Source organism: Epinephelus lanceolatus, chromosome 18 (assembly GCF_041903045.1).
Source record: "Epinephelus lanceolatus isolate andai-2023 chromosome 18, ASM4190304v1, whole genome shotgun sequence".
NCBI lineage: Eukaryota > Metazoa > Chordata > Actinopteri > Perciformes > Serranidae > Epinephelus > Epinephelus lanceolatus.
The window spans coordinates 9,906,048-9,930,806 of NC_135751.1; the positions used below are offsets into that span (position 1 = coordinate 9,906,048).

The 24,759-nt window shown below is 40.8% G+C and overlaps 2 protein-coding genes across 9 annotated transcripts; both read right to left on the minus strand.

The window, feature by feature from the left end:
• Nucleotides 1–2,686: 2,686 nt before the first annotated feature.
• On the minus strand, nt 2,687–13,038 carry mfsd11 (major facilitator superfamily domain containing 11). Its single transcript, XM_033645878.2, has 14 exons — nt 12,713–13,038; nt 12,052–12,216; nt 11,901–11,956; nt 11,337–11,444; nt 11,169–11,248; nt 10,981–11,077; nt 10,818–10,876; nt 10,545–10,707; nt 9,255–9,298; nt 9,089–9,154; nt 8,873–8,998; nt 8,440–8,614; nt 5,869–6,004; nt 2,687–5,724 (listed from the first exon to the last, which is right to left on the minus strand). Exons 2-14 carry the CDS (start codon nt 12,145–12,147, stop codon nt 5,563–5,565), a joined length of 1,368 nt encoding a protein of 455 aa, XP_033501769.1. The 5' UTR covers nt 12,148–12,216; nt 12,713–13,038; the 3' UTR covers nt 2,687–5,562.
• Nucleotides 13,039–14,680: 1,642 nt separating this feature from the next.
• Nucleotides 14,681–19,772, minus strand: srsf2b (serine and arginine rich splicing factor 2b). Of its 8 annotated transcripts, none has more exons than XR_004502668.2 (4): nt 19,133–19,772; nt 18,156–18,478; nt 16,154–16,226; nt 14,681–14,900 (listed from the first exon to the last, which is right to left on the minus strand). XR_004502668.2 is itself a non-coding variant. In XM_078161189.1 (3 exons), exons 1-2 carry the CDS (start codon nt 19,540–19,542, stop codon nt 18,169–18,171), a joined length of 708 nt encoding a protein of 235 aa, XP_078017315.1. In that variant the 5' UTR covers nt 19,543–19,772; the 3' UTR covers nt 14,681–16,226; nt 18,156–18,168. The 8 variants fall into 8 exon arrangements, 3 of the variants coding, with proteins under 3 accessions (XP_078017315.1, XP_033501143.1, XP_033501144.1); XR_013487972.1 differs by adding an exon at nt 17,469–17,711 and having other exon boundaries at nt 14,681–16,226; XR_004502669.2 differs by having other exon boundaries at nt 17,469–18,478.
• Between the last annotated feature and the right edge of the window lie 4,987 nt (nt 19,773–24,759).

Consider the following 24,759-nt stretch of genomic DNA (forward strand, 5'->3'; position numbering starts at 1 on the left):
TGTATTTACGTCACTTTGGTCTTTGTCTAACGTTATGAATCGTTACCGGCATCCCGGTAATCTCGGTAGCTGATTGTAGTGAGAATGTAATAAGAGAAAACAGCAACCGCGGCTGCGACAAACCAGACGGGTTTACCGGAAATACAGTGAATTATCTTTCAAAGTAAAGCTCTGATGAGGTCCAAAAACATTCTCAGGAACATCTGCGTAACCGAGTACATGTACCCTGAGTTCATGTTAAATATTATAAGCTTGATGTCTTGATGCTGATTCCTTAACATGAATTTGTTCCAAACATTTAAATTAAACATTTTAAGGAGAATTAAATCTGTCTCATTTATACATATTTAGGAGATGTTATAGCCTAATTCAGTTTTGGGGAAATCATGTAAGTAATCCTTAAGTTTCTTAATATAGGGGAGTCCCAGTGTTTACCATTTATTTAAATTTTCTGTGGGGTTTAATTGCCGAGGCAACCTTGAGACATTTGATTTAATTTATAGAGAAAAAAACACGTTAAGAATTTTTCACAGATCTAACATCTCTTCTTCAAGAGCACAAGACTGATGCATTTATATTAAATGCATGCACTGGACCACCATAGTTCCACAACATAGAGCCCCTCAAAACACAAACAGAGCCTGTTTACCCCAGTAGGCCACTGGACTTTGGCACAGATTTAACGTATTTGTACTTTACTACAGCCTTTCTGCGATAATTGTAATGTATTAGAAGCCTAATAATGTTGAGGTTTGAACTGTTGGCTGGATAAAGCAAACATTGGGCTTTGGGTAACTGTGGCAGACAGCATTTCTCAATAGATCGAATAATGGAGAAAATAATCAGCAGATTAATCCAAAATGAAAACAATTCCAGTTAACCCAAGATGAGCTCACTGCAACCAACTACAACAGTAAAATCCTGTTTTTAATTAATGTAAGAATAATCTAATGATATATAGAAGAATATAACAATCACAAGGAACATTTTTCTTCTTTGACACTGTAAGTACACGTTTCCATTTTTTATTTTTACTTTAATCAAGCAACTTCTCTTTGCACTTTTGAATCTGAATATTTTCTCCACCACTGGCCTGCTGTGAAAATCCCCCACCAGTAACGCTTTTATTTTTAAGTTTTGACCGGATGTAGTACGTAGCATTTTTTCTCACTTGACGTCACCTCGCCCTACGGATTCCCACATTGGGATTATGTGGCGTTACCGATCACCAGGCAACGAGCGGAGATCATGCTGCGTTCATGGAATGGGGGGGAAAAAAGATTTTCTTTGGACAGGAACATTTTCTTCCATCGTTGTGATAATACAGCCAATAAAATAATAAAAAATAGTCTATTGTCATTTATATACCTTTACTTATTTCAAGATAAAACTAAAACTGCACACCAGCCAAAGGCATGACACACCTGTCCAGTGGATGGATTATTATATATATATATATCAAACCACTGTAAAAAAATAAAGAATATCGAAACAAAAATCTGAAAATACACATATAGCATCTAGACAGCATGGCGATGTTGGTAATTTGTTTGTAACAATGATTGATTTGCTCCATAAGTGAAAAACTGATGTTTAAAATTGCCATTTTTACACTGACTCCAATTGTTCACATTAGAGCAAAATTCAAAATGCTGTCAAAAATTCAGTTTTTGAGATAAAACTCTGAAATTTGCCACACATCATCTACCATGACTCTAGAATTTTGTCATTTTTTTCCATGAACATTGAAGATTTATTTAGCAAGAATTTGTATGTATATGTTTACAGCACTGTTTACAGTCAAACATTTTGATGCACTGTAGGCTCAATTTTTGATAAATCAAAAATCTGAGAAACGTAGTTTGTGTAAGACAGTCTGAAGATGCTCTGTAGCAAGTTTGGTGTCAATTGAGCAAAAATTGTGGGAGGAGATAGGTTTAAGAAGTTTTACAGTTTTTGAAAAAAACAGAGTGATGGACTTATCATTTTTAATAGGTTTAAATGTACACGTTTCTTCAGTGTTGGGGCTACAGTTTGATGAAAGTCGTGAAGTTGTAGCACGTATGGTTGATTTGTTATGAATTTTCAACGTTTTGAACTTTAGACGCTTTCTGTAGCGCCACCATCAGGACTATTGGCTTGAGTTTACAGCTGAGGATATCTGGCATGAGACGGGATCTTTGTGCAAAGTTTGGTGAGTTTTCACCCATGGGAAGTATGATTTCCTCGGAAGAAGAAAGTAGTAGAAGAAGAAGAAGAAGAACAAGAAGAAGAAGAAGAAGACCTAGGATTACAATAGTGTCCTGGCAGTTTAGCTGCCCGGACCCTAATAAGTCTTTAAAATATTATTTTTTTCGCATAATACCCCTACACAGCAACTGCACGTTATCTTTTTATTCATTTTCTATTTTACTGTATTTTATTTGCATTGTTTGTATGTGTATACAAATCAAACATACATTTTAAAGGAAGGATGTCAGATAAAGGCAAACTTGGATTTTTTTTACACATCAAAGTACAATTTGTGAAATTGTTGTAAGCTGCAGCTGCTCCTGTCCTGTAGTGTGATAATATATGTCGTTTTCAGCTAAAAAAAAAAAAAAAGGTGTGTAATCTGATTCAAAATTTTATTTAATGGTAATGTTTTTTTGGACAGTTTTTGGTTTATCCAGGTAAAGCACACAACTTAAGTTCAAAATAATATTTTATTGATAATAAAAACAAGCAAGCAGATTTCAGGTGCCATTCTTAATTACTACATTCAAGTATAAAATCACCTTCATAGTTCACATGCATTTCCCTTAATATCCTTGAGACTGATTGCATCCATTGCATTTGCAACATGAAACAAAACTTGAGCATTTTGCAATAAATTAACTACAATAATGTGCTGTAATTCATAAATTGACACTTTAAACAAAATGAAAAAAAAACAAAAACAAAAAAAAAACCTACAGCATCTAAGATTGAGTTCCTTGTTGCCATTTCTCACTTCAACATTACATAAAGACAACATGTCTTCAGGCCCATATTTAGCACTGTGTTGGTTTGGCAACAGATCAATTTAAAATGAGTGACGTGTGACAACAGCAGTAAAGAAAAAAAAAAAACAAAAAACAAAAACAGGACAAAGTGTCTACAGCAACACCAGCAACTTTGCGAGGCTGTCAAGGTCATCGTAAAGGAGGCCAATTGTGAGAATCACTAAAATTAATTATTGCTACTTTTTTGGCACCTTCCAGCTCACACGTTTACAGTAGACCATACAGAGTACTGATACACTACTAGTGGCCAAAAACTGCACAGGGTACCTTTAACAGAAAGCATGTGACATAGAAATTTACCAAATGTTATAAGATGATACTAAGATACATTATGGAAATTGTAGGAACCAGTGTTTCTGGATCTTGACCTGCCAACTTCTTCAATTATGACCATTCAGTTTTAACTGAACCATTCAGTTTTGGAGTTTTCACAACTTCAACAGCTTCTGTATTAGTGAAATCCCCTGCAAGATTTTAAGTATTATCACCAGAGTTATGGGAACCTGAATATCTGAACCAAATTTCATTGACGAGATATTTCACTCTTAACCAAAGCTGTGGACCAACTTGACTTGGTATCTAGAGCCAAGCTGCCAGCACAGCCAAAAACTCTTTGAAAAAAACAACAACAAAAAAACAACAATAACAAAATGAAAGAAAATGTTAAATTTATCCCATTTACCATTTTATTGTCTCTCTTTTTCCCTTTGAAACATTCTCCATAGGAGGAGATGAGAAAAAAGTAGAAAGAAGAGGAAAAGGACAATTTTTTTTCAGTCCAAGGAGCCTCTGTTAATTTCATTTGAACTAAAGCAGTCACCCACTTGTAATTATAAAACGTTTCATGGAATGCAAAGTCAGCGGGATCTTATTACAACTAAACCAATCAAATGGCACTTAGTTTATCGTGAAGGAACAAGAAAAGAAGAAAAACAGCAAAACAGAAGAATTGCGGGTGAAAGTTTCACATTCACAAACCAAATATGAAAAGTTTCTCGATAATGTTTCCCTTTTAACTGCTTTGCTCCAAATTGGCTCTGACCTCTCTCAATGAAAGTCAGATGGCCGAAACCAAAGAAGGCTCTGCAGGTAAATGACTTTCAGAATGTCTGTCATAAAACTTAATTTCAAAGTTGTGACTACCTTGTGACTGCAGCTTAACATGTAACACAATCTGGGAAGTACAGCACTGGATACACAACACAACTGCTTTATGTGGAGTGAATCCCAATCTTTGACAGCATACCAACAGTATGCGGCTGTATGGAGCCCAGGGGTGGCTGTTGTGTCACTACTGCACTGTAATCAAGGTTCTGGAATTTGTGCGTATGACAAGCTTCTATGGGTGCAGAAGTGAGTGAGTGGAAAAAACTTTTTAAGTATAGGGCTGGCATTGTTCTACTTTTTCATTGTCATCAAATCCCATTAAAGACCAAAATGAGCAATGTGTTAGTGCGTCTCTCAGTACTTTCTGACTTCCTGTCTGTAGCTGCAGTTCCAACTACAGAGAAAACACCTCACAGGTATATAGCTTCATATATAAAAAAGAGTCTCAGAAATTTCCTTAAATGGCTGCTCACTGTATTTTTTATCAAGGAGACTGGAGGAGTTTATTAGGGACTGTTTTCAGCAGCAAATCAGTCCACATTTGGTGCTCTAGTGAGTATTGGTGTGTGTACTACAGTGTGTGTGTTCATGGTTATGCAGCAACATGTTACCCAGTGCAACAGTGTGGCTCTCTGATGTGTTTTTAATAGTTTTTTGGACAACAATGGAGCTCTATGGCACAGAGGAAGAAGATATATCAGGCTTTGATATATACTCCACTTATTAGTAGGCTGAACTCATAGTTTATTTTGGTTTTTTCATGGGATTTTGTTGTCAAGAAAAAAATATATAGAATATATATGTAGATTATCACCAGACTTATATTCTAAGTCGGTTCATGCAGCAGCTGGAATAGCTGCACCCAGTGAAAACAGGCTGTAGGAGCATTTTTTCTTATAACTTGCAGCTGATTCACAACTGAGTCAGTATTGATCCTTATTATCTCTTCACACAGGCACTAGCAGTGGGACCCATTACCCTTATTTATGTCACTGTTGACATGCTTCAAATCGTAAGTGCTTTTTTTGTAATTAATTATATCCATCATGCCTCAGAGGAGGCTGATATTTTCATAATTGGTTCAGATAAATTTCAAATTTATGTGCACAAAATAATAAGATAAGACGCCAGGAATGAACCAAAATGAGGTATATCTTGCGTTCACACAGTTCCTCCTCATGCCTTTTGATTTAGTTACAGGTAAATGTTGAGATTGCCTTTAAGTTTGGTTCCTGCAGCCACCGGCTTCATACAGACCAGCTATAAAAACAAATATACCACAGTATCAGCCTCTGTTTGCAGAGGCTGGGATATGTTCATCATAATTGTCATCATTATCATCATTTCCGGATGATTCTTCCAGCTGTGGTGAGCTAAACATCTCCAGCTCCTTATCCTCACCAGAAAAAAGTCAGATGCTGTCGTAGTCTGACTCCCTCCTGTTGGACTCAGCCATCCACTCGACCAAAAAGAAAGTCACGGAGCCCAGAAAACCCACAACGACCAGGATGAGCAGCTGCCAGTGCAGCAACAGGTAGTTACTGTAGAAGAAAGCCAAGGCAGCCATGATGGACTGCAGAGAAAGTAAAACATGTCATAATAAAATTGGAGAACTGAATGAATGATACATTTATACTCAATATCTTCTTACACATTTTCCATTCCATATTTTAACTTATTCATGTTATCGCCACAGTGAGCTGCGTCTAAAACTCACCTGTATGAACTTGAAGACAGCGAAGGCGGGGGCGCTGTTGTCACGGAACATGAAGCCGATAATGCTGAGAAGCTGAGTGTTGAAACAGCTGTCACCCAAACCAAGAAGGAAACTGCAGAGCAATGCCACGCCGACACTAAGCCACACAAAACACACAAACAGCAACATTTAAATAATGTCCAACATCATGTTATCAAGTCATGAATGAACAGGTTCAGGAAATTCAGAATAAGCAGGTCTTATTGTGTATCAAACTAAATCTGGATTGAGCAGTTTCTCATAAAGCCAACTCAGACCTAGTAAAATTAAATTAAGTCAAGCCTGGCTTAAGAGCTGCTTGATCCTGACTCTGAAACACAGACCTGAGACATCACGCATGGATCAATCAATTTACAAAAAAGAAAAGACACGTAAAGACAAATGTATGATGCTCAGCAGCAGCACATGCTAAACTTAAGAGGAAAACAAAACCACAGCAATAAACAAAGCAAAGAGAACTTTTGGCAGCACTGAGCTCACTCTTTGGCACAAGTACAGATGAACTCAACACTTGGAACTTCTCTTTTAGCTATTGTCTTTGCATGATAAGTGCTGAAAATGAATGTACAAGATGTATAGGATGAAACATTTCAAATTTGAGGCATTGTTTAGGACTCAGACTCTCGGTCATTCATTTTATAGCAAGAACATACTACTTGGTTTGTACAAGTGACAGAACAGCCTCCACATGATGGAATTACTGTTAAAATACCTTTAGATTTATTGTCAGCCCCTTTTTTGTATCTTTAATAAACAGATTACTAGGTGTCTGTTTCTTTAATTACCAGCATCGACAATGAGGCTGCTATTGTTTTCACTTTGTGAATCATCATGTCAGTTAGGTGTGTCTGAGCCTTAAAGGGGAACTAACCCCATTTTCAAAATTCATACTTGTCTTTCCTATGGTCTAAGACGGGGCAAAATATGTTAGTAAACATGAACAACTCTCTCCTAAATCAACTAGAGTGCTAAAACTAACTTGTGATGACATGAAGTATAAAGTCTTGAGCTGCTTCATAGACAATGAATGGTAAGAGATGTTGATGACACTGAGAGCACTCATGGGAACGTTCTGAGTATACGGAAACATTTTCTGTTTTAGAGCTGAGAACACAACAATAAAGTAAAGCTAATTTGGGTATAAAAGAAAACAAACATACAGTGGGTCCACAAAATCAGCCTCCAATTTATTGTCTATGGGGCAGCTCCAGACTTTACAGTTGACGGCATCACAAGTTTGAGACTTACTTCTCTGGGACTGGAAATAACATAATAGAATTCTTAATTTAGGTGAGTAATCTGAGCTGACTCATGCTCACAGTGCAGCAGAAAAGAGGAACTTTGAGAACGCAGTATTTCAATGTGACAGACGGTAGACTCACAAGTCAGTCTTTAGACGCTTTGCTTAACTAAAGACTGATGACTTTCTCCCTGATTTTGTGTTTAGATGGGCGGATACAATTTCAGAGTTTAAAAAAACTCCCTACGTTGCAGAACCAATAGTAACTCTGCTCTACTTCCGGGTAGAAAACCAGCAGAGCTTTTAGCTATATATATATATATATAGCCTATATATCACATTTTTCACATCACTGTATCACCGTTTAGACTAATCCGATGTTTGTAAAGTCTATAAACACAATGATTGAACAAACATTACTATTTCTGTGTGCTCGTTTAGTTGGGCTAACCGTTAGCTGTTAGCCCTGTTAGCCGTTAGCGGTGTCTGTAAAAAAAAAATCTTTTCCAGCGGATATCTTAGTTACAACATGATTGAGCTAGCAAAGCAGTTTTGTGTTGCTATGTGTGGTATTTATTCAGTTTTGGGAAATCACGATGTCTAGAAAACATCAGTGGCTGCAGCTGACAGGGACAGCTAACAGCAGCAGCAAAGCTAACATCAGGACATCATCTGTTAAAAGCCTCCCGTTGTCGGATACGACATGAAACTACTCCAGTTAGCTCAATCATGTTGTAACTAAGACATCCGCTGGAAAAAAAATATTTTCTTCACGGATGAGCACACATTTGATAAAACGGAGTTAAATCTCTCTCGGCATCCATTTTCAAGCTCTCTGTGTGTTTGTTTCCTTGCGGATGAGAAAAGGGGGAGCGCACATTTCCAAGTAGGCGTGTCCTTTTCAAAAATGCAAGAGGCGTTGCTTTGTTGCCGGCCGTTTTCGCCGGTGTGTTAAACACACTTTAGAAAGGAGTGTCCCCAGACTATCAGAAGGCGGAGATCTCTGATTGTCTGGTGGCGAGACTAGACAGACGGTAACACTGGTTCATACTGAAAACTGGCCTGATCACGACCAGTGTGTTCTGGAGGGACCTATTTAAACTTATTTGTGGAACAGAATTTCTAATCTGGTTTCAGACCTCTGAATCTGCACCCACATGTCAAAACTGTTCAGTGATTCAAATAATAACTCGAAATAATCCTGAATTACAGAGGAGAGCCTGGTTTAACTGATCATCTCTTTTAATGAACTACTCAGGTCTGAACAGAGCCTCTCGCTGTGGTCTTTGTACCTGGGGGTGATGTAGGCCTGCAGATCTGTCCCTGCCTCCGGTGCGATTGGAGCATCGCTGGCAATGTTCAGGAAGATCAAGTAAAAGGCGACATAGTGTGTGATGAGCCCCAGCAGTACCACTGGATTCCTCCCAAACCGGCTGCACTTGTTCAGCATCCCAAACACACCCCCTCCTGGCAGGACGGAGGAGAGAGAAGAAGGAAATAAATTATATGCTGCCTCATGATATTGTTCTTTGTTCTCTTTGCAGTGCTTTCATGTGACAAACTGCATCTGAACCAGTGCTATAGAGTAACTAAGTACAATTACTTATGCACTGTACTTGAATACAAATTTGGGGTACTTTACTTAAGTGTTTCCATTTTATACAACTTAATACTTCCACTCCACTACATCTCAGAGGGAAACAGTTGAAAACGTAGAAGACTCACCCAAGATCTCGCCTACGCCGATGCAGATGCCAGAGATGCCAATTAAACTCTTTGCATCATGGCCAAACCGAGTCATGGCTCCGATACACGTCCCATACACCCCACTGTAGAAAGTGAGCTCCAGGCCTGCCAGAGCAGACAGAGCAAACTGCATGAATACAGATTCATTGGTTACATTCTCCACACCTGAACACATCTTATTCTCATCTCACCCACCTGTGTATCCTGTGGAGAAGCTCAGCAGCAGCATCTCTTTAGTGCAAAACATTTTACATGCTTTCACTAAACAAAAAAAAGAAGAAGAAGAAGAAGGCAGATTTTAACATGTGTTACACTTAGGGAAAAAGCTCATGAAGTGGAGGTTGTATTATGAAGAAAATACCAAAAGCATCCAAAGCTTGTGATGAGAGGCCTGGGCGAGGTGAGCTGTGAAGAAGAGAATGAAAGCTGGTAAGACATTGTGACACAACTGCATGGATCTTTTTGTCTTGAAGCTCTCTGTCCTTTGACCTTTCACAGCCTCATATTTTCTCTTGGACACTTTCACCTTCCAGCTCATCCCTAAACTGGACTTGGTTGTCATGGCGACTGTATCACAGCAGTTTCAAAGAGAAATGTAGAAAAGACAACAAAGGATAGCATTTACAGTTAAAGGGCACCTGCCTCGTCCTGTTACACTAAGAAAAAAATACATCCCTGCTCCTGGTGGGACGACCCACACTCCCATCTGTCTTAAAAAAAAAAAAAAAAATAATCCAGGGTATTTTCAGGGTCTTTTGGTGAAGTCTTGTTAAATAATGTTTAAAAAAAGGTTATTTGATGCTGACATGCCGACAATCCCAGAAAAGAGGCCCAAACAGAGGCACTGCCATCCTGGGCCCCTTAACAACAGCTCAACAGTGGTGATGCAATAAATATCTCTAATCAATGGTCAGTTCCAGGGTCCCTGTGCCGTGAATTATTTAGCAATCCCTCACAGCTTAGCAATAATATACCCTGAATTCCAACAATTGAGAGCCGCTGACCCAAATGATACAGGAGACGTTCCCCTTCACAGCACATTTTACTCAGCAGGGATGCTCTTCAGCAGACTTCAAGTTGTGGGATCTATCTCACTGATTCAGAGATGCAGTATCGAGGCGATGTACTGTATGCAGTGTACAGCCTGCACCCACAGAGCTCAATCTCTTCTGGTGGAACAGCAGCTGAGCTGGCAAACATGGCGACTGCATGTGGTGGGCTAACGTCACACACAGAAAGAGACTGCAGGAAAAAACAGCATATTATTTCGACCTGCCCAGAGCTGGTGATTGTTGGAACACTGGATCAACTAATTAATTGACTAACAAGACTAACTGAGACAGTTTTGGGAAGTTTCATATTGTTTTTGTCGAAAAAGGAAATTAAGCTGGTATGATGAGTACTACGACTGAAGTCAACCTTGTCCCTGACCTCAGATAAAAGTTTATTTGTGCTGGCTTTAAAGTTTAAACAGAATCTTACCTTATTGTAATTTTGTTGTATAATAAAAACTTTAAGGACAACTCATTGTACTCTCCAGGACAGTCTGATGACTTTTTTCATTTTCCAGGACTTTTCCATGACTCATAAGTGACATACAGTAACAGAATTCCAGATTTCCAAGCCTTATGTGAATCCCGATAACACTCACCTAGCTGTGGAGCAGCTCTCTGACAATTCAGCCTGCAGCAGCGACTCTGACACCTCAGAGGAAGCAGCAGGTTCAGGGTCAGGCTTCCGGATCAGAAAGAAGAGGAAGCAACCCACCAGACTAATCACCGTGAGAGAGATGAACACTGTCTGGCGGTCTTTGTCTAAGACACACAACATGAGTCACATGCTTAAAATGAAACTTCTTATGAGAAGTCTGCATGGGAACTATGAATAGCAATAAATAAATATGGAGGCAGCCATTGCTTCCTACCTGTTATGTGAACGTGTCCATGCCAGGCACAGTATATGTATAGATTTCCAAAGAATAAGCTACAAAGAGAGATGAGGGACGCATTCAAAACTCAAGCTGTACACCAAATAACACAGTTACTCAGTAAAACTAGATTCAGGCACATGTTGGCAAAAAGGGTCACCTGAACTGCAGCAGCGCCCAAAATATGCCACTATTTCTTCCAATGGTGTGATCAGTGGAGTTTATGGCAAGCACATTTCCCTGAGCCGTCCACAGGACTGAAACGCACACACAAAAAAATCATAAGATATAAACATGAAGAAGACGTGTTCTCTATTTACAAATGATCATTAGATGATGACTCTTTACCTGCTGCTGCTATTCCAACCAACACAGACGCTGTATAGAAGCTCCATGTGTACGGGTAAATGAACATAGCGATGTAGCCGCTGTGCAAATGAACATCAAGACACATTAGGAGTCTGGATTTGCATGAAAAAGAAGGAGCAGGGGTTGTGTTAGTCAGTGTGGGCTTACCTGTACAATAGCCCACTGAAGAACATTGATAGCTGTGGCCCAATGACAGTCACCACTGAGGGGGCGATCAGGTTGGATGCAGAGAAAACTCCATAGATAATGGCCATGCTAAAAGTAACAGACAACAGGACAGTTAATGTGTATCGTAAAGGACAACGCGTGGAAAAGTCCTGCACATGGACAAAATGCAGAAGAGAAGATACTTTGTGATTTAGACAAAGACTGATGCTTTTTTGGAGGGTCTTCTCCCTTGTGCTTTCAAAGATTTCCCTTGCGTAAGTGGCAAGATTAAGGTCATGTATGATGTTTCCTGGAACCCTGAGAGACTAATGGCAACTAAATCAGAGTAGACGTTCCCTAAAATGATTTATCGAAGATTTAATTATCCTTCAAGGATTTCTGAGTGTGACAGATTTGATTATAGAATGTGCCACCAGGTCTGTATTGATGCTGGGAAAGTCTGACTCTGAACCCAATTAACAGGGAACCAAAACTGAATCCACAGCATGTGGTAATGTCTATCATCTGCTCAGACACTGTGTACAAGGGACATAATCTACAAACCTTGTGTATCCGCTCCCGTGGAATTCAGTGTGATTAAAGCTCTTGATAACAGTTTGCTGTAAAGAAAAATAAAGACAAAGGACAGTATAAGACTTCAGACTGAAATATAATGGAATCAATCTGCAATGTGCACCAGCAAATTCCAACTTACTCCTATGTTGCCGCATGTTTGAAAAGCAGTGAACATAAACATAAAGCCGAAGCCCAGGATGATGATGTTTAACAGCCTCTTCCCCTCTGGAGTCATTTTGCAGATGTTTGTTTGCAAAGTGCTTGAGGAATGAATACAAAAAAGCTACTGGAGTGAACAGCACATCTTAAAATAGAAGAAGAGAAGAAGAAATCAGAACAAGCAACATTAATGGACTCATTGCAACACATGAAAAAAGCTTATTATTATTATTATTATTATTATTATTGTTAGTAGTAGTAGTAGTAGTAGTAGTAGTATACCAAACCTCATTCAAAAACTGGTGTTTTATCACAAATACATAAGTACAAGTGTCAAGACATAAATGCTTAGAACAGCCTAGAAATTACTTTGTCACCAAGAGATTATCGATTGGTTAGTGAGATGTATGCCGAATTGTAACGTGGATTGTTTGCATTACCACGGCACCTAAGTGTGTGTGTTTTATCAGACTTTATGTCTGACAATAAGCAACGGAGATTTTAACTCAAAAGATTTTTAAGAGGTTTGTCTCAGTGTTTATTTCTTAAACCGAGGAGACGAGGATCAAGACAACAGTGTCTTTTCTTGTGTCTAACGTCACAAGACATAACTGAAATGTTTGACACAGAAAACAACTTACCAATAACGCTGAAGCTGTTTAGCTAACCTCTCTGGCTGCTCCTCTTTGTCCAGACTCAGAGTGTTATTAGTAACATAGTTAGTCCTTTGTGGAAGTCCCGATATCCTCAGCTTTTCATCTTCACCGTGAGGTTTCTAAACTAACTTTGGCAAATTGGTTCCCGTCGTGTAAAACAGATTAAGGGGAATACTTTCACCGGTAAACAGGACTTGCCCGAAACTAGAAAGCACAGTCATGTGAATGAATCAGCTGACTGTGGTGCGCTAACTAGCTAACTGCGCTTTAGCATTGAATCGTCGATGTACATACGTTCGATTTAGAGAGAGTACGGCGTCAGTGAGTCGGCTTACACCAATCCCGTTCTTGTTTCATTTGTTTTAAGAAAATGGATTCTACTTCCGGTGAGTTGTTTCGCAATTATTCTTCACATAAAGCAAGACGTATATATACATAACTAATTGTCAGCCACGTTGGTTCATAACCTGACAAATGAACTAAATATTTTCATGTTTTACAAAATACGCGTTTCATCTTTTGAAGTAACACTACAGCTACCAAGCGAGTAAAACTACTTCCGGTTTGACCAATTAAAAACAATAAAAATAAACATATTGCTATGTGAGGAATACGTACCAAAGAATAGTTCCCAGAAAAATAGTTGTTGTATTTTGCTCGATGATAGTGGCGGAACGTGACTACGTGCATTAACATTTACCTTCTACAAAACACACAACCCTTGCATTGCATTTAGATATATTAATATTGTAATTATTATTATTGATTTTTTTGTAATTTTCTTCTCTACATAAATATCTCTAGATTTTTGGAATACTTTCTATATTATTAATTTATGTTTTCTTAATACGTGTATGTTACGCACCAATACTCCAAAGCAAACTCCCTGTGTGAAATCCTACTTACTAAAGTAAAATTTTGAGGTACTTGAACTGTACTTGTATTTCCATTTTATGCCACTTCATATTTCTACGCCACTACATCTCAGCAGTAAATATTGTACTTTTTACTCCACTACATCTCACAGCCTTACTCACTTTTCAAATAGGTTTTTCATTTCCTTCCGGTCTTGTGAAACCCATGTATTTCCAGATGTGTTAATATTAAATGCTTGCGATATACTGAAGGATGACGTGTTCCTTTATGTATGAAGAATATTCTACTTAAACCTTGGTTCTTCAACAGGGGGTCCGTGATCCCTAGAGGGTCCTCAGTTATCATAAGGGGGGCCCCAAATTTGATAATTTTTGAAAGTTTTTTTTTTTCTTCTCAAAAATCAAAATGTCTGAAATTACATATTAACATAAATCTAACATATTTTGCCTTATGCAACAAGTAGTCTTTGTTAAAGTTAAGTTTACGCTCACCTACCTGAAAAGCAAATACAGGTCAAGATGGAGGCCGATATGGCCCTCTGCCTGACAACCTCCATCTGCCCAATTTAATACACAGTTCAGTATTATACAATATGTAATATGGGGTCCCTGCTTCATCTCTCTTTCAGCTAAGGTGTCCTTGGCCTAGAAGCGTTGACAATACAATTTAAAAAACCCTCTTGGACTAGCTGGAAAATGCATCGTCACTTACCTGAACACAGGGCTGTTTTTCTGACGACATGTTAAGTTGACTTTTTAGAAATATGTGGTTCTCACGGGACAGCAATACACAAACATATGTTGATCTTATAGAATATGATGCATTGCTGAAGCTTAAACCCAACCTTATATAAATGAGCTTAAATGAGCACAACCTTGATAATACTTTTACTCAGCTAAGGGTTTGAATGCAGGACTTGCAAGAGTATTTTAACTGTGTGGTAATCATATTTTTGATGAAGGATCTGAATATTTCTTACACCAATACTTATACATCTGATTTTGAAGCATGTAATTGCCATGTACAACTTTATGCAGTAAATATACACCCCTGAGCGATAAAAGAAGAGACCATTATAGACAAAACACCAAATCTTTAATGAAAGTCACATTTTTCATCCATGACCATTATTGGGGGGGGGGGGACATTTCATCTTACAAAGGGTGAGACTGCAGCAACCGTACCACCGGTAGTCACAGGAGCATTCTGGAGAATACTGGATACATCCAAGCACTCAGCAGAGCAACACGCCACCTTAACAGCTAACCAGCAATACTCAACTGCTACACAACTGCGCCTAGTGCACAAAACAAACATACAAGCAGGATTAGGATCAAAAATTAAAAGAAAAACAAAAAATACTTTTTCCAGAGTCCAGTACATGTCCTGTAAGATTTGGGGGGGAGAGAGGAAAAAACAAACAAAAAAAAAAAAAAAAAAAAGGTTTAAGGTGATGAGCTTAGACCGTAGATCTGTGTGACCTTTTACTGACCGCAAACAGTCCTTTAATTGACACTTTAGATTACCTGTCATTTTACTGTCTATGCAATTACATTTAACACATTTATTACAGGAGTTAAAATCATCTGCTGTCCTCTCTGACAAAGAAACCCTGAGCTGCAGAAATTCAAGATCATAAGGAACCAGGTAACCTCATTGTTTTTCTGTGATCACTTCAGTTAAATGAAATGTTTGCGCTGATAAGAAAACGTAGGTGTGTATTAGTTCCTTTTAGATTTATCCCTTGTTGAACAAGAAACTATCCTGACTCTGCGCTGACACCACGCCTCTGTGTCAAAGACAAGTTAATGAGTTAGCCACCTAACTTTGGGCTTAACTCTGGCTTTCTGGCATCGCAAAGCTGGCTCATTCACCACAACAGATCACCATGGCTAACACCAGAAAATAAATCTACACTTCTGAAGGATCTTGACATGGATGAAAGCATTACATTTCCTATAAAGGCAGAAGTATTAACATAACCTTGATGAAACGATTTAGATCAGAAATAATTAAACTGATTAGTGATTGAAAGAAATTAAAAGCAGCAACTACTTGGATAAATGTTTAATCTTTTAAGTAGGCAAACACTTTGTAGACTAAACAACTAAATCTAGAAAATGGTCAACAGATTAACTGAGAATGAAAGTAATAGTCAGTTGCTGCCACAATAATTAAACCAAAGGATTATTCTACTGATTACCATTTATCTACATGAACAGCTAAAAACTTGGCCTGTGATTATTCAGTCTATTTCATGTACTCATCACTGGATTGAGTCAGTCAGTGACCACGTTTCTGTCAAAGGTGATCCAGGATCAATGTGAAGCTTCTTCAGAGGGGCAACTGGTACAAACTTAACTGTATTATCCTGTGTCATCATTACAAAACCATGTCAGAACAGTACGGCCTCTTCACACTGAATCAGATTTTTAAAATCATTAAAAAAAAAAAAAAAAAAAAAAGAATCACAGCACATCAATGAAATGACAAAGCCTTTTGTGGCCAAATGAATGAAACAAACCAAAGCATGGAAGACACAATAATAACCTTTTACAGCACGACACTGTTGCTTGCGTTGGATTCCGTCTTGGACTTGAAGCTTCCAGTCTTCACCTGAAAACTGTCAAAAGAGCAGTAGTTAGGATACAGAACACAAAGTCAACAAGGACCCGCTAGACCAATAATCACACGTTGTTTTTATTAAATCTGATATCAATCAGTTGTGCATATTCAATGTGATGTGATTTGACTACAAATTTATAAAAACTTTACTGATTGAATCCAGGAAGCATTCGACCTGCATATGAATATAACTTATAGTTCAACTGAAAGTAATTATGATTATCTACATCATTAAAAGCCTCCCAATAATTCCTCTATGCACCCATATCCTAATTTCATCCTATGGCCAATATCTTGGGAGACATTTCTGTACACACCTGCTATTTTTTCCCATGGTTACTTTCAGACATGCACGGCTCCCCGTTTTGCTTTTATCGAAAGTATTACTTGTGCATTAAATGCCTTATTGGACAGCCAACAAGTAAAGAGATGGCAACCGAGGGTAAACCTGTTACACTGCAGTTCATGGTCAGCACGTTAAACCACTATCCACCAGGACACCCAGCTCCTTATCGATGCAGTGTTTTTTAAGCTAACATAATGAAAGTAGAGCTGAAACAATTAATGGATCGACTGAAAATTAATCATCGACTATTCTATTTATTGATACATCTTTTTAGTCATTTAAGGCAGAAATGTATTCTCTGGAATCCGCTTAAATATGAGGGTTTGACACTATCTTTTTCGTACTGTAAATTTAATGTGTTTGAGTGTTGGGCTGCTGGTCAGGTGAAACAAGACATTTAAAAAGACATCTGGGCACTTGGGATGGGCATGTTCAATATTTTCTAGGATAACAGAGACTATAGGATAATAATCAGTGGATTAATCGATAATAATTGTTAATGGCTGCAGCTCTCGTCACAAGCTCAAGTTTCACTACAAGATTTGGACAAAGAAAATGAATAACTATGCAGCTCAATTAATCACTAACCTACAGGAAGCACTTCACATAGTTAAAAAGATGAATGCTGGTGGACTGTGACCAAAATTACTAAATAGCTTTTTAAGGTTGGTGTGTTCAGGGAACTCCTACACAATATACATAAAATAAGAGGCTGCATAAAGCTAAATGTTGCAGGACACTAAAGCCTCCTTTCTTATTATGGTTTTCTTATTCACGTACAGTTTCCTTTATTATTCTTTGATTGGACAACTATGGTATTGAAAATGTGAAACAAAAAATAGAAGTTGGAAAATGGCATTGAACAAACTGACATTGGAGGAGAGTTGGACAAACCTCAGTGCCCCTCAAGTACGGGCGTCCTTCCGAATGGGGACGAGACCTGGGGGACAGTTTTATGTCCGCTGGCAGACATAGACGTACCTCAACACCAAACCCCAACACTGACTGTCTCCACCCTGCTGCACAGAAACCCTCGCCAGCAGCAGACAGCCTGTGGGCAGCTCAACACATACCTTCTAACTGCTCATACTGCCTCAGCTCAGCTCAAACTCCGCTTTAGCAAACAGGATGCCGCAGCTTGGGAAGGAGAAAATTCCAGATTTGGTTTACCATCAGAACTGTTCTTAAAAAACACTTCGCTTAGTATTCAGTGAAAATTATGAGCACTGTGTGTGACAGAAATTGTGGTTATGAATTCAACAACTTATGTTGCTGATCAAGATCTTTGGAAAATAAAAAAAATCACCCTCGTTGATGCATCTTTACCAGGGCAAAAATTGTCTTTGAGCAACTGCTATAATTTCACTTTTTTTTTGTTTTAAGAGCTGATTAATCTAGATCTAGAATGTAAAGTCTACCTGTTAAATTTGCTGCTCAAGTGGCTTACCATCTACAGAAAACTTTGAACTGTTCTGTCTTCCACTCTGGCACTAATAACTTCAAAAAAGCCACTGAAAACAAAGCAGTAACCAAATGAATCTTTTACTGCCTGTACAACTGCAACATCTTGTCAAAACTCACCTTATGCTGAGCTCTATGGGGATTCCCCTCCATTTTCTGCTGCGGACTTAGGCTGGCTTTTAGATCTCGATCTGGACCCTCTTTTAGAGGACGGGGTGCGGCTTCTTGACCTGGACTTGGACTTGGACTTGGACCGGGACCTGGATCTAGATCTGGAACGAGACTGGGATTTGGCCTTAGCCTTCTTGTTCCTGGGAGAGTGAGACTTGGATCTGGAGTAGGACCGGGACCTGGATCTGCTGTAGCGGGACCGGCTTCTGGAACGAGAGCGGCTCCTGCTGCGGGACCTGCTGCGTCTTCTGTGTCTTGGGCTGGGGGAAGAGCTGGATACATTCAGTGGGTTGAGTTATCATCTACCATGTGAAAACAGTTGGCACTGAACTCAGTAAAATGTAACCTGTGCTCCTGAAAGGAACTAAAGTGATACAGAAGAGATATTAAACAGACTCAATTTGAGTTTGATGACCTTTTCATTACGAGATTAAACAGACGTATTAGATGACATTAACATCCTGAAGAACACCAACTGAAAATATCTTGTTTTTCAAGATGTCTCCAGTTGTGGCTCCTCATCTACAACACCAAGAGACTCAAACATCATTACATAACTGAAATAAAAGATCTGTTGTTCAGTTACGGGTAAGCATGTGCTCCTGGATAAGTCGGCATTCAAATGATCCGCCAACATGACGAATACTTAGAGGAAAAAATCTTCAAAGTTGCAGTTGTGTCACTACTCACACCGATCTACAAGGTTAACACTTTGTAAAATCATTTTCATAATTGTTTTTCTTTTATCTTATCTGTGCCGAATAGTTGAGTGGATCTTACTGGTTCACAAAAATACTTAACTTGTGTTTTGTGAGGAAAAGTGTAGTGGTTATTAGACAAAGGCCACACTGAACAAATCAGTTCTTCAGTCTGCGTCCATACAACTAAAGGAGCTCTCTAACTAGCTGTTGAATTCGTATTCTTACCTTCTGCTCCGGCGTCCATGGCCGCCGTACCTCCTGGTCGGCCCTCCTCGACGGCCTCCTCCTCCTCCTCCGCCGCCGCCACCACCGCCGCCACCACCGCCGCCGCCACCATAGTGAGAATCTGGGGGTCTGCCGTAGCGGGCCATCTGGACTCGCAGCTCCCGTCCGTCCAGAAGCGCGCCGTCCATGGCGTCCATCGCGTCCTCGGCGTCCCGCTTGTCGTGGAACCGCACAAACGCGAAACCCCTGCTTTCTTTTGTGTAGCGGTCTCGGGGAATGTAGACGTCCCCTACCCGGCCATACTTCTCAAACACCCGTCTGAGGGTCTCGGGCGACGTGCGGTACGTTAAGTTATCCACTTTGAGGGAAGTCATGCCGTCGACGTCTGGCGGAGGCCTACCGTAACTCATGGTGATTAACCTGTGAGGCCTAGCAGCCTTCCTCAAAACACTTTATATCTCTGCTACGACAAAGCCCACCTGATTGTAAAAGTCCGCACACACGATGGTACAATTTCGATGGACACGCGTCGCCAATGTAGTATTTGTAGCTGCACAACCGCGAAATAGCGGACTTCTTCCCGCACAACTCCGTCCGCCTCGCAAACAGTGTGGAGACCTTCTTCTACTTAAGAAATTAGCGGTTCCTCTGCATTATATTTAGCTCACCAGCGCCCCCCTGTGGAAGTACTTTGATTTTATTCTAAACGTAAAAGCCAAACAAGCCAACAAGCTGACGTGGAGGTTTTTAGATCCTTCACTTAGAGTAAAGTACTGCTTTTATTTGTGCCTGTGTTCAAGGTTTTCACAGTTTGGTACCTCCAAGGTACATTGGTGGGGATACATATTCAGCCAGAGGGTGTGGGGGTCCTCCCCCTGTAAATTTTAAGTATCAAACACCTCATTCCCTGCATTGTTAGGTTTTATGCACCAGTTTATGGTGGACATGTCTATCTATGTAAAGAAAAACACAAAATTGGGCAATAGGTGACGATTCAAAATATAATGTAATATAATGCTGCAAGACTCTCTGGTATTCTGTATTGCTTCATATAGGCTATTTATTCTCCTAATTAGCTTTTCTCATTTAATGTTATCTACAGCTTGTTCAACACATATGGAGGCATGATTTATTCTTCCCTCCTCTTTTTGTTTAAACTTTTGAACCCTGTCGGCTTGATTTTCTTCAGAAACATGGGGGGGAAAGATAATAAGAAACTTGGCAAGAAATGTCCTGCAGATTTAGAACATAAAAATGGCATAAATAATGATAACAATAATTAAAAATAAGCTAGGGAAATATGTCCAGAAAATTTTGCAAATTTTCAGTGAATTTTGTTGTACTTTTTTTTTTTTTTTTTTTACTTTTTTGTTTATGCTCATTTTCAGTTAATTTTCTTGGACTTTTTACTATTTTTTGCCAATTTTCAGTTTTTTATGTACTTTTTATTTTTTTATTTTTTTTGCAAATTTTTCGGGTAAATTTCTTGTATTTTTTTTTTTTTTTTTCTTTTTTGCCATTTTTTAGGTAATTTTCGTGTACTTTTTAATAATGTCTTCTCAAGTTGCTCATTGATGTCTTCCCATGTTTTTGACAAAATTCAAGACAATTTCCTCAGGTTTCAAAGGGTTAAGGAAGTGACCTCTTTGAATGAGTATGTTGCATCAATGAAAAATTCATTTTTTTATAATTAATTCATAAACCTCTGAACTTTAATAACTCAAATGTCTTTTGGCAAGATTTCTGCTCATTTTCAAAACTTTGTGCATATTAAACCAGATCCCAGGTATCTGTGTTCACCAAAAAGCTGTACACTGCTCTTCAAAAAGAAATGTTGATATTTTCCCCTGTTAGTGGAGTGCTGCTGCCACCATGTGTTTAATAGGCAGTCCTGCACATGACCGGTCAGTCTCTTGTTAGTCACTGTTGTGGCCAGTGCAGGTGCTCGGAGGAGGCTGACCACATTCCACATAACGGCCTCAGGAAGAGGTGTCACTAAGAACAAGGTTTTCCTGAAAGTTACATACAGAACCTTGAAGTAAAATTTGGAATGCAAGACCTTTACCCATAACAAAGTATTTCTACACTGGGTTTTTAGTACTATATAGATATTTGATTATTTCTTCCGACACTGCATAATTTTGGCCCAAAGGTTACTATAACGGGCGGCAGGCTCTAAAAGAGTCACATGCAGGGGCGTAAATATAGACAATGCAGGCAGCGTGGTTGCACTGAGGCCCTTTCTTTTTAGTGAAAATGGTCAATAGATAGATAGATAGATAGATGGTGAAGATTCTAAGTCATCCAGGTCATGGTAATCATAAGTGCTTTATGGTAGGCAACTGGACTTGCTTGCGTTTCTTGAAGATGTTTTGCCTCTTATCCAAGAAGCTTCTTCAGTTCCAAATGACTGGTACGGAGTTGCAGGCTTTAAACCCTGTGTGGGTGGGAACCCTTGCAGAGTCGTAGGGGTCACATGTGGGCTCTTAGTTTCAGAGTCGTTAAGGTCACATGTGAGTTGTTGACCCACCTGGCTATCATGTGTGTTGTTAGGATCAGGTGGGACCTGGGGGGCCTGGTGTGGGGGCTGGGTGCTGCCCGCGGGGGGTGTTCTGGTGCTGCGCAGTGTGGGCCTGCCTGTTGGTGTGCGGCCGGCGGTAGGGGGCGGGTCGGATGGGCTGGGGGTCCGGCTGTGGGTCTGTGGCGGTCTGGGGGGGTACTGGCGGGGTTGCGGGTTGGCCTGTGCTCCTGCGCGTCGGGGTTCGGGGGGGCTGGGTGGGGCCCGTCGTCCGTGCGCCCTGGTGGCGCGCCTCGTCCTTCTGCTGGGGGTCGATTTGCTGCGGGCGGTGTGGCCCAGGTCGGGACTATTGCGGGGGCCTGACGCTGCAGTTGCTTGGGGGCGGGGTTGGGTGGGGGCCCGTTGGGTTTCCTTGGGGCCCGCCTGGCCCGTTGTCCATGGGCGCTGGGGGCCTCGCGGCGCCGGGGTCTGGTTGGCGCCACCTTCTAGCCCCTCCCATCCATCCCTCCAGCCCTCGGGCCGGGCCTACACTGGCCTGGCCTCCTAAACCACATTTAGTTCACTCACCACACATTCCACAGTTTTAATGCACCATATACACTCACTCTTCGAGGTGCAGACCACTGATGGATTGGGGGGCTTCATGATGGGGCAGGCTATGGGACAGTGGTGTCCGGTAGCCCTCCATGCAGCCCTCCGGCCCATCCTTATCTGTTCTCCAATTTTAAAGCACCACATACACCTACATCTTGTGGGACAGATGGGAACAGGTTCCAGGTGCCTTATGGCTGCACGGGCTGCAGGACAGCAGTGTGCTGTAGCCATCAGCCTTGCCCCCACCTGTCTCCTATGTCCCTCAATTTTAATGCACCACATCACACTTATGGGCACTCACATTCACATTCACGGTGTAGGGTTAATGTTTCCCCGTCAGGGAACGGAAAATCATAGTAAGAGGGGGGGTGGTGGGTTTACACACACTGTAGATACGCATGGCGTGGCTCGTGGGGCCCGGCCCTTCTGGGCTGAGGGTTGGAGCCAGGGAGCCCATTTACATCATGGTGGTGTGGCTGGGTTCCCGGTGTCTGGGGGGTCCCGTGGCCCTGTGGCGGGTGGGCCGGGTGGCGCCCTGGGGGCTCTGTGGGTTCCTGCCGGGGTTCTGCCTCCTGACCGGCTGTGGTTTATGGGCCCTCTGCTAGGGGGTCCCAATGGGGGATTGACTGCTCGTGGCGGGCCGCTCTCTCCTGTGTGTTGGTGGGGGCCCGTCCTGGGGGGTTCGGGCGGGTGGCCCTTCGCGGGAGGGTTCAAATACACGCATGCATGTTTGATACTTCAGCTCTGTGACGCATCGCAAAGAACCGATGGGATCACTCCAAAGGGGCCCACTTGCCTCTCAAACCTACCACACCGCGCTGGCAACTCTTCTCTGCAATTGGGCTTTCCCCCTCCACCAAGACTCTCACATTTTTGGTGTTCAGTGTAGACTTCTCTTTTGTTTTTGTTTTTCAGTACAGTATAGTAGACATGTATATGTTTATTTTTGATAATCTGCATGAAGCACAACCACCTCAAGGCCACAATACATCAGCTACACTGCCTGTTTCTCCCCTGTTTTTTTTTTTTGTTTGTTTGTTTATTTGTTTGTTTGTTTTTCCTCCTTCTTCTCCGCATGCACTGTCACTATATAAACTCAGGACTTAAGCACCTGCCCCCTCCCCTTTGCTTGTTTCCTTACTTTCCCCCTGACACACTTTGGTGTATCTCGGCCCTCTCTGGCTCATATTAGGAAGTTTTTCCAATAAAGGCTGTTAGGCTAGTCTCCAGGGAGGGTGGGTGACGGTCACAACCACGCATTATGGGTATAAAATACTTGACTGCAAGATTAACAGTGCATCAATCTTCACAAGAAGCTTACACCCTTTAGTGGCGCTAAGCTATGAAGACCAATGCAGACAAGTAGAAGAAAAAGAGAAAGAAAAAAAAAAAGTTAGGATCAGGTGGGACCAGGGGTGAATGGGTGTTAAGTCGTCAGGGGAGGGATCCCAAGACTGCATTGTAGGTGGGTGATATGTGGTGTCGTAATCCACCTCCTGTGTTTAACGATTCTCATTCCAGGTCAATGTAGATGGCTTCTTTTACACCTCTTTCAAACCATCTTTCTTCCCTGGACAATATGTGCACATTGCTGTCCTCAAAGGAAAAGTCCCTTCTCCAGTGGACAGCTGAGTCTTGACCTGAGGAGCTGGCTCTCATGTGCTGTGCCATGTGCTTGTGGAGTGGTTGTATAGTTTCCCTAATGTACAAATCTGTGCATTCCTGGCTGCACTGAACTGCATTCACTACAATACTCTGCTTATGTCTGGGTGTTTTGTCCTTGGGGTGGACAAGCTTCTGTCTCTGTGTGTTACTGGGTTTAAAGTGCACAGAGATATGGTGTTTGTTGAAAATCCTCCTGAGTTGTGAGAAACTATAGTAATACACTTGCAGTGCACGCTACAGTAACTGCACCTTTAAGGCAGACAGTATACATACACTGCCTCTTTCAGCTTCTCTTCTTGCTTCTGTTTCTTGTTTTTCTCTCTGGAGGATTCCCCTTCTGTCTTTGGTGCAGCCACTTGCTCCATGTCTCTGCAACATGCTGTTGATCTTCTGTACTAGCTCAATCATTTGCGAGGGATCTGTGTGTCTGTTGTCAAAAACATGGTGTGCCCCACAACATTCTCTGATGAAGTCACACAGAGCTGGCTCTGCTTTCATTAAATCCTCTTTGGAACCTCCGTCTGTCCTCAGATCATCTTCTCGATCGAACAGGGTCATGGTGTGATGTGCTGCTTCTCTGTCAAAGGTTTTCTAGATTATTTTCACTGTTTGCTATTCGTACTATGTGAATATGCTGACATGGACCCCCACCAGGTACGCAACAGGACCAGGTGAAGCAAGTGTCACACACGCTTTGATTTTGTTCATCACTTTATCTTGAGTTTGGACATCAGGCAAACTGGACAAATCTGATTTTGTGCTTCCAAACAAACCAGGAGTATCAACAACAGCCACATTCTGTCCATTCCTGTTGCACTCTTACCAATTCTAATCTTCCCAATCATCACAA